Below are 16,896 nucleotides of genomic sequence, written 5' to 3' on the forward strand. Positions count from 1 at the left end.
GTTTCAACAGATCCCAGCGATTCTGACATTGTTTTCTCGACACATATTGTTCCTGCGTTTATTTGTGAAAAAAATTTAAATTTGGCCAAAAGTTTGCAAATTTTTCAATTTTCCAACTTTGAATTTTTATGCCCTTAAGTCAGAGATATGTCACACAAAATACTTAATAAGTAAAATTTCTCACATGTCTACTGCACATCAGCACAATTTTGGAACCAACATTTTTTTTTGTTAGGGAGTTATAAGGGTTAAAAGTTGACCAGTAATTTCTGATTTTTGCAACACCATTTTTTTTTTAGGGACCACATCACATTTGAAGTCACTTTGAGGGGTCTATATGGTAAAAAATACCCAAGTGTGACACCATTCTAAAAACTGCACCCCTCAAGGTGCTCAAAACCACATTCAAGAAGATTATTAACCCTTCAGGTGTTTCACAGGAATTTTTGGAATGTTTAAAGAAAATGAACATTTAACTTTTTTCACAAAAAAAATTATTTCAGCTCCAATTTATTTTATTTTACCAAGGGTAACGGGAAAATGAACCTCAAAAGTTATTGTACAATTTGGCCTGAGTAAGCTACCCCATATGTGGGGGTAAACCACTGTTTGGGTGCATGGCAGAGCTCAGAAGGGAGGGAGCGCATTTGACTTTTCAATGCAAAATTGACTGGAATTGAGATAGGACTCCATGTCGCGTTTGGAGAGCCCCTGATGTGCCTAAACAGTGAAACAAGTGACACTATTTTGGAAAGCAGACCCCATAAGGAACTTATCTAGATGTGTCGTGAGCACTTTGACCAACCAATTGCTTCACAGAAGTTTATAATGTAGAGCCGTAAAAATAAAAAATCATATTTTTTCACAAAAATGATGTTTCGCCCCCAATTTTTTATTTTCTCAAGAGTAACAGAAAAAAGTGGACTCGAAAAGTTGTTGGGCAATTTGTCATGAGTACGCTGATACCCCATATGTGGGGGTAAACCACTGTTTGGGCGCATGACAGAGCTCGGAAGGGATAGAGTACCATTTGATTTTTCAATGCAAAATTGACTGGAGTTGAGATAGGATGCCATGTCGCATTTGGAAAGCCCCTGATGTGCCTAAACAGTGGAAACCCCCCAAGTGACATCATTTTGGAAAGTAGACCCCCTAAGGAACTTATCTAGATGTGTTGTGAGAACTTTGAACCCCCAAGTGTTTCACTATAGTTTATAACGCAGAGCCATGAAAATAAAAAATCTTTTTTTCCACATAAATTATTTTTTAGCTCCCAGATTTGTATTTTCCAAAGGGTAACAGGAGAAATTGGACCCCAAAAGTCATTGTCCAATTTGTCCTGAGTACGCTGCTACCCCATATGTGGGGGTAACCACCGTTTGGGCACATGGCAGAGCTCGGAAGGGAAGGAGCGCTGTTTGGAATGCAGACTTAGATGGATTGGTCTGCAGGCGTCACTTTGCATTTGCAGAGCCCCTGCGGTACCTAAACAGTAGAAACCCCCCACAAGTGACCCCATATTGGAAACTAGACCCACCCAAGAAAATTATCTAGATGTGTTGTGAGAACTTTGAACCCCCAAATGTTTCACTACAGTTTAAAACACAGAGGCGTTAAAATAAAAAAAACATTTTTTTCCCACAAAAATGATTTAACCCCAAAATGTTTATTTTCCCGAGAGTAACAAGAGAAACTGGATGCCAAAAGTTGTTGTCCAATTTGTCCTGAGTACGCTGATACCCCATATGTTGGGGTAAACCCCTGTTTGGGCGCACGGGAGAGCTCGGAAGGGAAGGAGCACTGTTTTAATTTTTCAACGCAGAATTAGCTGGAATTGAGAATAGATGCCATGTCGCGTTTGGAGAGCCCCTGATGTGCCTAAACAGTGGAAACCCCCCAATTATAACTGAAACCCTAACCGAAACACACCCCTAACCCCATCACACCCCTAACCCTAATCCCAACCCTTACCACACCCTTAACTCCAACACATCCCTAACCATAATCCCAACCATAGCCCCAACAATACCTCTAACCCTGACACACCCCTAACCCTAATCCCAACCCTAATCCCAACCGTAAATGTAATCCAAACTCTAAAGGCCCCTTCACATTAAGCGACGCTGCAGCGATACCGACAACGATCCGGATCGCTGCAGCGTCGCTGTTTGGTCGCTGGAGAGCTGTCACACAGACAGCTCTCCAGCGACCAACGATCCCGAAGTCCCCGGTAACCAGGGTAAACATCGGGTAACTAAGCGCAGGGCCGCGCTTAGTAACCCGATGTTTACCCTGGTTACCAGCGTAAAAGTAAAAAAAAACAAACACTACATACTTACCTACCGCTGTCTGTCCCCGGCGCTCTGCTTCTCTGCACTCCTCCTGTACTGGCTGTGAGCACAGCGGCCGGAAAGCAGAGCGGTGACGTCACCGCTCTGCTTTCCGGCTGACCGACGCTCACAGCCAGTGCAGGAGGAGTGCAGAGCACAGCGCCGGGGACAGACAGCGGTAGGTAAGTATGTAGTGTTTGTTTTTTTTTTACTTTTACGCTGGTAACCAGGGTAAACATCGGGTTACTAAGCGCGGCCCTGCGCTTAGTTACCCGATGTTTACCCTGGTTACCAGTGAAGACATCGCTGGATTGGTGTCACACACGCCAATCCAGCAATATCCACGGGAGATCCAGCGACGAAATAAAGTTCTGGACTTTGTTCAGCGACCAACGATCTCCCAGCAGGGGCCTGATCGTTGGTCGCTGTCAAACATAACGATTTCCTTAACGATATCGTTGCTACGTCACAAAAAGCAACGATATCGTCAACGATATCGTTATGTGTGAAGGTACCTTAACCCTAACTTTAGCTCCAACCCTAACCCTAACTTTAGCCCCAACTCTAACTGTTGCCCTAACCCTAACTTTAGCACCAACCCTAACCCTAACTGAAAAATGGAAATATTTTTTTTTTTTTTTTATTATTTTTCCCTAAGCTAAGGGGGTGATGAAGGGGGTTTGATTTACTATTTATAGCGGGGGTTTTTAGCGGATTTTTATGATTGGCAGCTGTCACACAATAAAAGATGCTTTTTATTGCAAAAAATAGTTTTTGCGTCTCCATATTTTGAGAGCTATAATTTTTCCATATTTTGGTCCACAGAGTCATGTGAGGTCTTGTTTTTTCGGGGATGAGTTAATGTTTTTATTGGTACCATTTTCGAGCACGTGACATTTTTTGATTACTTTTTATTCTGATTTTTGTGAGGCAGAACGACCAAAAAACAGCTATTCTTGAATTTCTTTTGGGGGGCGTTTATACCGTTCCACGTTTGGAAAAATTGATAAAGTAGTTTTATTCTTCAGTATGATTACAGCGATACCTCATTTATATCATTTTTTTATGCATTGCGCTTTTATATGATAAAAACTATTTTATATAAAAAATAATTATTAATTATTTTCGCATCGCTTTTTTCTGAGGACTATATCTTTTTTATTTTTTCACTGATGATGCTGTATGCTCGTTTTTTGCGGGACAAGATTACTTTTCAGCGGTACCATGTTTATTTATATCTGTATTTTTGATCACGTGTTATTCCACTTTTTGTTCAGTGGTATGATAATAAAGCGTTGTTTTTTGCCTCTTTTTTTTACGGTGTTCACTGAAGGGGTTAACTAATGGGGCAGTTTTATAGGTCGGGTCGTTATGGACCTGGCAATACTAAATATGTGTGCTTTTATTGTTTTTGTTTTATTTAGATAAAGAAATGTATTTATTGGTGCAATATATTTTTTCTTCTTTATTTAGGATTTTTTTTTTTCTTTTCACTGATCTGACACTTCGCGCGTGCGATCGCCTTACGGGTGTCAGCTGATTATTACAGCTGACATCCAGCACTATGTGCCAGGAGCGCGCTCCTCCAGTGAGCGCGGCTGATCGCCCATGACGTACTATCCCATGCCTGGGAATTAAGTCCAAGGTCACCTCGACGGGATAGTACGTCATATGGCAGAAAGGGGATGAATAAACAGAACCTAGACATGTTTGGTGTCTATGAACTCGTAATGACCTGGAGAATCATAATGGCAGGTCAGGTCAATTTTAGCTTTTAGTAAACATGGTAAAAAAAAAACCCCATCAACTATGGAATTGCACTATTTTTGCAATTTCACCGCATTTGGATTTTTTGCCCCCATTTTTCAGTACACAATATGTTAAAACTCATGGTGTCATTAAAAAGTACAACTTGTACAAGAAAGTATCAGCTGCAGGCTGTTTCATACTTGCCAAAACTAGGGTTGAGCGAAACGGATCGGTCATTTTCATAAATCGGCGACTTTTAGGCAAAGTCGGGTTTCATGAAACCCGAACCGATCCTACAGTGGGATCGGCCATGCGGTACACGATCAGAGTGCCAAAGTCGCGTTTGATATGACGCTGTCACCGCCGTTTTTCATCCAATGAAGGAGGACGCAGAGTGTGGGCAGCGTGATGACATAGGTCTCGGTACCCACCATCTTTGAGAAGGGCATGGCAGTGATTGGCTTGCTGTCTGTGGCGTCACAGGGGGTATACAGGGGCATGCACGCCGACCGCCATCTTACTTCTGCCGATCTGAGCATAGGGAGAGGTGTTGCTGCAGTTAGTCAGAAGCAGGGACAGAGTTAGGGAGGAAATAAAAAACCCCAAACCGCTTGTACTGGAGCGATTTTCACTGTCCCACACCACCTTTTTGTGCAGGGACAGTGGAGGTCGTATTTTAGTGCAGCAGCTGCATAGCTGTGTGCACGGTGCTGTGCAAACCAACTGCTTTTTTAAAAGCAAAATTCCTGTTGCTCCTTTCTGCACAGTTACCTATCTTGTTTATTTGTCCACATTTTTGTGTTAAGCAGTCCTTTTTATTGCTCCCATACTTGTCCTGAGCTCATTGTAGGGAGCTTGTTATTTACTTATTTTTTTTTAAATAATAATTCCAGCCACTTTCTGGCACGTTCATAGTGTTGTGTTATACCACTGGGCCAGAGTTGTGGTTCTGTGTCTCCCCCCCCATAAAAAGGGAGATTAAAATTTGCACACAGTGTATATTCTGCTGTACTGCTAGTGTGTCGTATATATCAGGCAGCCACTTTCTGCCACGTTCATAGTCTACTGTTATACCACTGGGCCAGAGTTGTGCTTCTGTGTCTCCCCCCCAAAAAAGGGAGATTAAAATTCGCACACAGTGTATATTCTGCTGTACTGCTAGTGTGTCATATATATCAGGCAGCCACTTTCTGCCACGTTCATAGTTTACTGTTATACCACTGGGCCAGAGTTGTGGTTCTGTGTCTCCCCCCAAAAAAAGGGAGATTAAAATTCGCACACAGTGTATATTCTGCTGTACTGCTAGTGTGTCATATATATCAGGCAGCCACTTTCTGCCACGTTCATAGTTTACTGTTATACCACTGGGCCAGAGTTGTGGTTCTGTGTCTCCCCCCCAAAAAAAGGGAGATTAAAATTCGCACACAGTGTATATTCTGCTGTACTGCTAGTGTGTCGTAGATATCAGGCAGCCACTTTCTGGCACGTTCATAGTTTACTGTTATACCACTGGGCCAGAGTTGTGCTTCTGTGTCTCCCCCCAAAAAAAAGGGAGATTAAAATTCGCACACAGTGTATATTCTGCTGTACTGCTAGTGTGTCGTATATATCAGGCAGCCACTTTCTGCCACGTTCATAGTTTACTGTTATACCACTGGGCCAGAGTTGTGGTTCTGTGTCTCCCCCCAAAAAAAAGGGAGATTAAAATTCGCACACAGTGTATATTCTGCTGTACTGCTAGTGTGTCATATATATAAGGCAGCCACTTTCTGGCACGTTCATAGTTTACTGTTATACCACTGGGCCAGAGTTGTGGTTCTGTGTCTCCCCCAAAAAAATGAGGAAGTCTGGTGGAAGAGGCCGTGGGCGGGGGTTGTCAGCTGGTACTGATGGTGGTGCTGCATCTGGTGGTACTGGCAAAAGCACAGTAGCACCTAAGGCTGGAGGTGTTGAGCCTGCGTCATCTTCTGGCTACACAAGGCCTCGAAGGCTCCCTTACCTGGGAGTAGGAAAACAGCTTTTAAAGCCGGAGCAGCAGGAAAACGTTTTGGCTTTCCTTGCTGACTCAGCGTCTAGCTCTTTGGCCTCCTGTTCCCAAAGTTCAAAATGTCACAGCAGCCAGTCGTCAGTGGATGCTCCCGGTCAGGAACAAGACGTTTCCTTGTGTCCTTCTCCCAAACCAAAAGTGAAGGATGCATCAGGCGACACAACAGGTTACTCCATGGAGCTCTTTACACATACCGTGCCTGGGTTAGAAAGGGAAATTATACCCTGCCCATTACAAGAAGAATCGGACATGGAGTGCACTGATGCACAGCCACAGCTAGATTATGATGCTGTTTCATTGAGTCAGATCACTACATTGCCCTCGCAGTTTGCTGAGCCAGAATCTGACCCTGATGAGACTATGGTGCCCTGTCCCAAACGCTATAGCACCTTACACGGTGACACTGAGGAAGGTGCACATGACAATGAGGAGGAGGAGGTGATAGATGACCCAGTTGTTGACCCAGATTGGCAGCCATTGGGGGAAGAGGGTGGCGCTGCCACTAGCTCAGAAGCGGAGGAGGGTTATCCACAGCAGCACCAATCTACATCACAACAGCTGTCATCTGGCAGGCGCGTATCAGGCAAAAAACATTTGACAAAACCAGTTTTAGGACAGCGTGGCCATCCTGTGAAAGTTGCACAGCGTGCAATGCCTGAAAAGGAATTCCATAGTAGGAAGAGTGCAGTGTGGCATTTTTTGACCAAGATCCCAATGATCAGTCAAAAGTGATCTGTAAAAAATGCTCAAAGACCTTTAGCAGAGGGAAGATTCTTAACAATTTAAATACAACGTGCATGTGGAGACATTTAAACAGCATGCACTTGCAAGCCTGGACTAACTACCTAACGTCCCGTACCATTGGTGCACCAGGTCTGAATGAAGGTAGTCAGCACTGCAAAATTGCTTCCCTCACTGTAAGCCCACCGGTTAGGACACCAGCAGCAAATGTGGAGGGATCTTGTAATTGTACCAATGGAGGGCACCACCTTAAATATACAACACGAGTCAGAAAATCCTGAATCCCCCTCAACAAGTAAACAAGCACCAAAAGATTAGTAGAAAAAAGACATGTTGTAAAGGAGATCAACAGGACAAATAGTAACTAGTTATCAAAAATAGTTTATTATTAATGAACAGTCTAATAAGCAAACAACACAATTAAAAACAATTAAAAACACAAGGAGTGCCCGTAATAACGGGAACCGCAAGACATAGCCCACAGACAAAAATACTTAAATATATTGGCACCTGAGAGAGCTAGAATACATAGCAGGGCATAACCAGGAAAAGGAATGATCATAAAGGTATATGTATCATAACCCAATTATTTAAATAGATATTACAATGAAGTAACACTGGAAAGCACCTATTACTGCTAAAGAACAGACTGTGACCATGTAGACAGTATACAAATCCAATCACCTAGCTAAAGACCTATAGTGGTCCAAATACCATAATCACCGCAGGAATAATATGGTAGCCCAACCTAGGAACTAGTCTAGTAGTGAGGATATATTGTGTGGACATATCAATAAAATACGGAAAATACAACATGCATACAACATGCAACATAGCCCCATGGACTACCCTGCGACACTCTGACTGGCATCCTGACTGATAGGACGGACTGGACCGGTGACTTGGACTTGTGATCCACCTGCTATTGCCCCGCATGGGTCTTGTATTTTCCGTATTTTATTGGTATGTCCACACAATATATCCTCACTACTAGACTTAGCTAGGTGATTGGATTTGTATACTGTCTACATGGTCACAGTCTGTTCTTTAGCAGTAATAGGTGCTTTCCAGTGTTACTTCATTGTAATATCTATTTAAATAATTGGGTTATGATACATATACCTTTATGATCATTCCTTTTCCTGGTTATGCCCTGCTATGTATTCTAGCTCTCTCAGGTGCCAATATATTTAAGTATTTTTGTCTGTGGGCTATGTCTTGCGGTTCCCGTTATTACGGGCACTCCTTGTGTTTTTAATTGTTTTTAATTGTGTTGTTTGCTTATTAGACTGTTCATTAATAATAAACTATTTTTGATAACTAGTTACTATTTGTCCTGTTGATCTCCTTTACAACATGTCTTTTTTCTACTAATCTAAATGTGGAGGGATCGTCGCTAGGCCAAAGCAGTCAGGGAGTCAGAAGGTTATTGGTAGGAAGCACTGTATGTAGGCCAACATCACAACTAACTCTCAATCTGCCATGTCCACAACCACCACCACCGCTAGTTCCACCATAGGTAGCTCTCCAGTCCAGCTCACCCTAGAAGAGACTCTTGTTAGGAAACGAAAGTACTCATCCTGTCATCTGCGTACAAAGGGTTTGAACGCCCACATTGCCAGACTTATCTCGTTAGAGATGATGCCCTACCGGTTGGTTGAAAGCGAAGCTTTCAAAGCCCTGATGGCCTACGCAGTACCACGCTATGACCTACCCAGTCGCCACTTCTTTGCGAGAAAAGCCATCCCAGCCCTCCACCAGCATGTCAAAGACCGCATTGTCCATGCACTGAGGCAGTCTGTCAGTGGGAAGGTGCACCTCACAACAGATGCATGGACCAGTAGGCATGGCCAGGGATGTTACGTGTCCATCACGGGGTTAATGTCATGGATGCAGGGTCCACAGGGGACAGCAATAGTGGGACAGTTCTGCCTAGCCCACGATCTAGGAAACAGTTGGCTGTAGACGTTCACCACCCCACCTCCTCCTCCTCCTCCTCCAGAAGCGAAAGCTCATCCACAGAGCGCTGTCGCACGACCACTCCATCCGCAGCTGCCAGTGAAGCACACGAGGTGTCCCATTACGGAACAGCTAGTGGGAAGCATCAGCAGGCCGTGTTTGAAATGAAGTGTTTGGGCGACAACAGACACACCGCGGAAGTTCTGGCCGAGTTCTTGCAGCAAGAAACTCAGTCATAGCTGGGCAGTGTACATCTTGAGGCAGGCAAGGTAGTCAGTGATAATGGAAGGAATTTTATGGCTGCCATAGCCCTTTCACAACTCAAACACATACCTTGCCTGGCTCACACTTTGAACCTGGTGGTGCAGTGCTTTCTTAAAAATTTTCCAGAGTTACCAGCCCTGCTCCTGAAGGTGCGAAGACTTTGCTCGCACATCCGCCGGTCGCCCGTACACTCCAGCCGTATGCTGAACCATCAGCGATCGCTCAATCTTCCACAGCACCGCCTAATTATCGACGTTGCAACAAGGTGGAACTCCACATTGCACATGGTTCAGAGGCTGTGTGAACAGAGGCGTGCTGTCATGTATTTGTGGGAGGATACGCATACACGGGCAGGCAGTTGGATGGCAGACATGGAGTTGTCTGGTGTGCAGTGGTCCAAGCTACAAGACCTCTGTCAAGTCCTTCAGTGTTTCAAGGAATGCACACGGCTGGCAAGTGCAGACGATGCCATCATAAGCATGAGCATCCCACTTATGCGTCTGCTGATGCAAAGTTTGACGCACATCAAGGAGCTGGCATCTGCAGCCGAGGAGGAGGGAATCCTTGATGACAGTCAGCCATTGTCTGGTCAGGGAACTGTCCAGGACGAGGTGGCGGTCGAAGAGGATGAGGATGATGGGGATGACTATGTATGGGAGGAGGATGCTTCTCAGGGGCCATTTGAAACTGGTGGCATTGCAAGGCCAGGTACAGGTTTCTTGCAGGACCCTTGTGATGTGGATTTCCAAGAAAATGCTCCTCAACCCAGCAGGACCAGTGAATTGACACCAGGAACATTGGCCCACATGGCTGAGTATGCCTTGCGTATTCTAAAAAGGGACCCCCGCATTGTCAAAATGATGACCAATGACGATTACTGGTTGGCCTTCCTCCTGGATCCATGCTATAAAGGGGAAATGCAAAACATCATGCTACATGAGAACCTTGAGCAAATATTGGCTACCAAACAAGCAACTCTTGTAGACCGTTTGGTTCAGGCATTCCCAGCACACAGAGGTTGTGATGGTCCTCACACTTGCCGTAGGGGGCAACATGGCAGAGTTGCTAGAGGTGCAGAAATCCGAAGTGGCGTTGGGCAGAGGGGTTTTCTGACAAGGTTGTGGAGTGATTTTTCAATGACCGCTGACACAACAGGGACTGCTGCATCTATTCAAAGTGACAGGAGACAGCATTTGTCCATTATGGTTACAAACTATTTTTCATCCCTTATCGATGTTCTCCCTCACAGGTCATTCCCCTTTGATTACTAGGCATCTAAACTAGACACCTGGCCTGAATTGGCAGAATATGCATTACAGGAGCTCGCTTGCCCTGCTGCCAGTGTGCTTTCAGAAAGAGTCTTCAGTGCTGCTGGTTCAATACTGACCGAAAAAAGGACATGTCTGGCTACCCAAAATGTAGATGATCTAACCTTCATTAAAATGAACCAATCATGGATTGCCAATTCTTTTGCCCCACCTTCCCCTGCTGACACCTAGCTTGGGTGATAAATGACTCGCTTTTGCCCTCCTCTTACTGACTTTGCCAATTCCTCCATTTGCAGCTGCTGAATGTCCACCATAGGCCATTTTTATACCTCCCTAAATGGGCTGACTCCCCCCACAGGACCGTGGTCACCACTTGGCGCAAGCACCCGTGCAAGTGCTGTTTGCCTGGACAGGTGGGTGCGCCCACTCTACCTCTATTAAACAAAGCTGAGTTTCAATCTACAGGCTTTCGGCCTCTATCAACAATATGAAACTGCATTTGGCCTGGTTCTTGGTTTGGGCCTAGTGACGTCTGCTGCTGCCTCTTGGTTTCCTCAAAGAAACAAAGCTGAGTTTGAATCTACAGGCTTTCAGCCTCTATCAACAATATGAAACTGCATTTGGCCTGGTTCTTGGTTTGGGCCTAGTGACGTCTGCTGCTGCCTCTTGGTTTCCTCAAAGAAACAAAGCTGAGTTTGAATCTACAGGCTTTCGGCCTCTATCAACAATATGAAACTGCATTTGGCCTGGTTCTTGGTTTGGGCCTAGTGACATCTGCTGCTGCCTCTTGGTTTCCTCAAAGAAACAAAGCTGAGTTTGAATCTACAGGCTTTCGGCCTCTATCAACAATATGAAACTGCATTTGGCCTGGTTCTTGGTTTGGGCCTAGTGACGTCTGCTGGTGCCTCTTGGTTTCCGCAAAGAAACAAAGCTGAGTTTGAATCTACAGGCTTTCGGCCTCTATCAACAATATGAAACTGCATTTGGTCTGGTTCTTGGTTTGGGCCTAGTGACGTCTGCTGCTGCCTCTTGGTTTCCTCAAAGAAACAAAGCTGAGTTTGAATCTACAGGCTTTCGGCCTGTATTTAGAATTTGAAACTGTATTTGCCCTACTAGTTTGGTTGGGCCCTACTAACAGTGTCTGCTGCTGCTGCTGCTGCTTGTTGTTGTCCTCCACTGAACAAAGCAATGCTGCCTGTTTACTCCTGTTACCAGTTTTTTTCTGCTTTTAGCCTCCTTTTTTATTTTGGGCCTATATCTGTGTTTCCTCCTCATCCTGCCTATTACCCAGCCACTGCTTGATGGGTCTGCTGGTACATTGACCCAGACCACTACATTCCCCTTGCACTCTACACAGCCAGAATCTGACCCTGCTGAAAGTCAGGTCCCCCTTCCCGCATACTATACCACCTTAGACGGGGACAAAGAGGAAGGTGCATATGAAAGTGCAGGTTCCTTCATCAGGTGGGGGGGGCATACTCGTTGGCGACGTCACTGTCACAGGGCCCGTCATAGAACGCAAAAGTGTCACTGCCGGTGGGAGGCGCCCCCACCGTCAAACACAACGCCGTACTTTGAGGGGCCCTGTGTCAGTGCCAATGCGAATGAGTGGGCCCCCCTGCTTGCTCTGGATCACAGCACTTGCAAAGTTGAAATACTTACCTCTCCCTGCTCCACCGCCGTGACGTATTCCACATTTCCTGGGCCCAAGAAAAAATTGAGCCTGCCCTCCCCCCCCCACAACTTTAACCAAATGACCCCCAATTTTCAATACCTAACTACTATTATAAGGTCAATTAAGATTGACAAGCTTAAGTAACAAGAATGGATGTTTTTGACATTAAAATGGGCTCTGTAGGTGTTTTTCTGTCCTCCACTCACTGCCGACTTTTATTCCCCATTGACTTGCATTGGGTTTCGTGTTTCAGTCGGCCCCCCGACTTTTCGCAATGATCGGCCGATTTCACCCGACCCGACTTTTGACAAAGTCGGGTTTCGTGAAACCCGACTGGATCCTGAAAAAGTAAAAGTCAAATACTGCAGCATTGCTTCATTGAACAGTATATAAAAAATGGGTCGCAGGTATGAACCAATCTGCAAGGTGTTCTAAACATTGGTGAGGCTATGGTCCTTTTATGAGTACCACAGTCACTTCCCATGGATGATCAGAGAGTCCACTGATATTCAGACCCTACTAATCTAACATTGATGACTTTCTCATCAATTTCAAAAGGCTGGAATACCCTTTAATAAGTTTAATATTAGGTCTGTGAATAGATTTGAGCCTTCCAATGTAAAACAATAATGTTCTAATTCAATGACAGTTAACAGAGATCTTATAGAGTGATACACAAAGAACATATTATACAAAAAACAACTGGTGCACCGCCATAAAGCTGGTATATATATATAGGGGGTGCAAAGTAGTGGAAAAAACCTAAATACAAAAACAAAGAAAAAAGACTCCACTATAAAATGCACACCACCCAACACAATATAACAAAATACAAATTTTATTGGCACAAAATTTAAAACACAATTAAAAGCACTATAGTGCTTGCAATCCTACATGGTACAAAATAGCTACAAAACATCCATATTACAGCCTGGGGCACAGATACAAACTTAATAATCTGTATACCATATATAATTTAGAAGTGCCCTGCCTAATGGCTCATGGGGAGTCCAAATACATGTAGACACTGATAGTCAGAACCATCCAAGACTAAACAAAATGCCATAAGCAGATACAAACCAGCGTTTTGAAGCAAGCAGGCTGAGGGATGTCCGAGGATAAAACAAGCACTTGGCCCCACGCGTATCGCCTCCCAAATGAGGCTTCGTCAGGGGAAGTACAAAGCACTGCCAATAGCAAATTATATATACATATGCAATCAGTATTGAATAGCCTACCGGTGTGGAGCCACACATCATCAGGGAAACTGGACTGATGCACCAGCTCACACCAGACTTGGAGAGCGAGGCTATGACTCACCACTGTCCAGGATTCTCTGCGGCAGAATACTAAGCAGCCAATAGGCTGCAGGAGCAGACACTGTAATGTCATGATATCCATATAGGACGATAAGGGAAATACCCAAGGTGAAGATATTACTGCCATAAAGACATGAACCAGCCAACTTAAAATAAATAGAATCCCAAAAAGGGAGGGAGGAAAGGAGGAAGGAGGGGGGAGGGGGGAAAGGAGGGGAAGGAAAAAAAAAAAAAGGGAGAGGGAGGGAAGAAGCATGCACATAGATGTACAAAAGATGACAAATGGATGGAATAGCAAAAACTCAATAGGTAGGAAAATAGGCCATATATGCATGCAGTGAGAATATAATATGACATTATTATTGGGATTTATTGTAAGGACTCTCTTTCTATGCGTATTATATGTGTAATATTGATATGGTATCTGTGTTGGGGTTTTAATAGGAGAACAAATAAATGACTTAATATGTATTAAACTTTATATAATAAAAGGATTGTCTAATATGGTTTGTTCTACTTCCTATTGCTTTTGTGGGGAATGGATATGATTGGTGGGACTGCTTGATCCCCGGTGACCATATATGTGTGTATTGGATGGTTTGAAATTGTGTGTGTTGTGAATGTATACACTGGACGGTATTTCTATCTCCACAGGCTTGGATACATGGCCTCTTATGGGTTTGAGCCCTGGATATTATGCATAGAAGGGGCAAACTAGTTTGCTCTTTTTTATGCATACTTTCTCACTGCATGCATATATGGCCTATTTTCCTACCTATTGAGTTTTTGCTATTCCATCCATTTGTCATCTTTTGTACATCTATGTGCATGCTTCTTCCCTCCCTCTCCCTTTTTTTTTTTTTTTTTTCCTTCCCCTCCTTTCCCCCCTCCCCCCTCCTTCCTCCTTTCCTCCCTCCCTTTTTGGGATTCTATTTATTTTAAGTTGGCTGGTTCATGTCTTTATGGCAGTAATATCTTCACCTTGGGTATTTCCCTTATCGTCCTATATGGATATCATGACATTACAGTGTCTGCTCCTGCAGCCTATTGGCTGCTTAGTATTCTGCCGCAGAGAATCCTGGACAGTGGTGAGTCATAGCCTCGCTCTCCAAGTCTGGTGTGAGCTGGTGCATCAGTCCAGTTTCCCTGATGATGTGTGGCTCCACACCGGTAGGCTATTCAATACTGATTGCATATGTATATATAATTTGCTATTGGCAGTGCTTTGTACTTCCCCTGACGAAGCCTCATTTGGGAGGCGATACGCGTGGGGCCAAGTGCTTGTTTTATCCTCGGACATCCCTCAGCCTGCTCGCTTCAAAACGCTGGTTTGTCTCTGCTTATGGCATTTTGTTTAGTCTTGGATGGTTCTGACTATCAGTGTCTACATGTATTTGGACTCCCCATGAGCCATTAGGCAGGGCACTTCTAAATCATATATGGTATACAGATTATTAAGTTTGTATCTGTGCCCCAGGCTGTAATATGGATGTTTTGTAGCTATTTTGTACCATGTAGGATTGCAAGCACTATAGTGCTTTTAATTGTGTTTTAAATTTTGTGCCAATAAAATTTGTATTTTGTTATATTGTGTTGGGTGGTGTGCATTTTATAGTGGAGTCTTTTTTCTTTGTTTTTGTACACAAAGAACATATGACTTTGTTATTAATAGATATTCATAAATCTAAAATCAGTGAAGAAAGTTAAATTACTACACTCACTAGTGATCAGAGTTTGTTTTAAAATTTAATCTCAGTGACTAAACATACCTACTATTCAATATATGCTAAAACATACAGTATGTATATAATATATGCACACAATTATCTGTCTAGCATTATCTATCTTTATCTATCTATCTATCTATCTATCTATCTATCTATCTATCTATCTATCTATTATGTATCATATTTATATCCCATATCTATCTATAATTATTTATCTAATATATAGAGACAAAAATTAAGAGTCCACCACATCAAAACCCTGTCATGGGCAGCCCAATCTCCAGACCTGAACCCCATTGAAAACATCTAGAATGTAACCAAGAGGATGATGGATAGTCACAAGCCATCAAACAAAGAAGAACGGCTTAAATTATTGCACCAGAAGCAGTGTGAGAGACTGGTGGAAAGCATGCCAAGCTGCATGAAAGCTGTGCTTAAAAATCATGGTTATTCCACAAAATATTGATTTCTGAACTCTTCCTGAGTTAAAACATAGTATTGTTGTTTCTATATGATTATGAACTTGTTTTCTTTGCGTTATTTGTGGTCTGAAAGAATTGTTTTTTTTATTTTGACCATTTCTTCTTTTCAAAAAAAAAAATACAAAATTCATTGCTTGTAAATTCAGAGACATGTTGTCAGAGGTTTGTAGAAGAAAAGAACAATTTGCATTTTACTCAAACATACAACTATAAAGAGAAAAATCAGACAAACTGAACATTTTGCAGCGGTCTCTTAATTTTTGCCAGAGCTGTATATCCCATATTTATCTATCATTATCTATGTATTATATATATATATATATATATATATATATATATATATATATATATATATATATATATATCATTTGTGCATATAATATATTCTGTGTGCATATAGTAAACAGACATTTTTGGAAACTTACCAAAATAGTTGACAGCGAATCCCTGGAAAACACAGAATTTTTCGCCCAGGTAAAAGTAGCCGTGGTAATTGGTGCTGACTACTATGGTGGTGCCACATAGTGTCATTAATAAGTCTGAAAAAGATACATTTAGTATGAATATATTGATTGGTTTGCGGAGTTGTGGATATTTCATAGTTACTAAAATCACCAACATATTGTTAAAAATGGAAAATACAGCATTTAAAAACATGAGAAATGACAAAATGTCATATCCAGATCTGGGGAATACAGTGGGCTTTGCTGTGAAGTTTTCCGGTAGGTCAGCTAGAGTTATGTTGGGATACATATTGTCCAATAGATTTTCTTCCAGACTACTACGATCTTCAGATGTTCCAGCTTTTGGTCTCCCGGCTTCTTAGCTGTCCTGATAAGACTGCTTTTAGGTTTATTGTTTCATAAAGGATAAAGCATTACAGTGGCATCTGTCCCTTTCAGCTCTTCTGTATATGGACACGTGTATTAGGAAATTGCCTAATCAGATTACATACTTGCTTCAGGATTGATTCATTTCATAACCATACAGTATATTATTTTTCAAGTTCTCTGAATCTATCACATGCAATGGTCCAGATTCATTAAGATGGGCGTTTTGTACAGCAGACTTAACGATGGGCGTCCAGAAGTAAGATGCGCCTAATACATTAAAAGGAACCTGTCATGCCCCCAAACTGTATAAACCTGCAGATATGGCGCCTGCTACTGCAACCCTAATCAAGAGAAAGGGACTAAACTGCAATACTAGATTAACCCCAATGCCTGCACATGAGGAAAGAGACATAGTGAATCAGAAGAACTATCCTACATTTCTAATTGGCGGTATTGGCTAATATTATTATTTTTATACCTACTACATTTTGGGATAAGATCT

The 16,896-nt window shown here is 42.9% G+C and overlaps 1 protein-coding gene across 1 annotated transcript in view; it reads right to left on the reverse strand.

Annotated features, from left to right (window-relative positions):
* Window positions 1-16,314, reverse strand: part of LOC138674480 (pinopsin-like) — a 38,285-nt gene extending 21,971 nt beyond the window's left edge. The window contains exon 1 of the mRNA XM_069762317.1: window positions 15,987-16,314. Within this exon, the coding sequence (XP_069618418.1) occupies window positions 15,987-16,314 (328 nt within the window). The remainder of the gene's footprint in view (window positions 1-15,986) is intronic.
* Between the last annotated feature and the right edge of the window lie 582 nt (window positions 16,315-16,896).

Source organism: Ranitomeya imitator, chromosome 4 (genome assembly GCF_032444005.1).
Source record: "Ranitomeya imitator isolate aRanImi1 chromosome 4, aRanImi1.pri, whole genome shotgun sequence".
Lineage (NCBI taxonomy): Eukaryota > Metazoa > Chordata > Amphibia > Anura > Dendrobatidae > Ranitomeya > Ranitomeya imitator.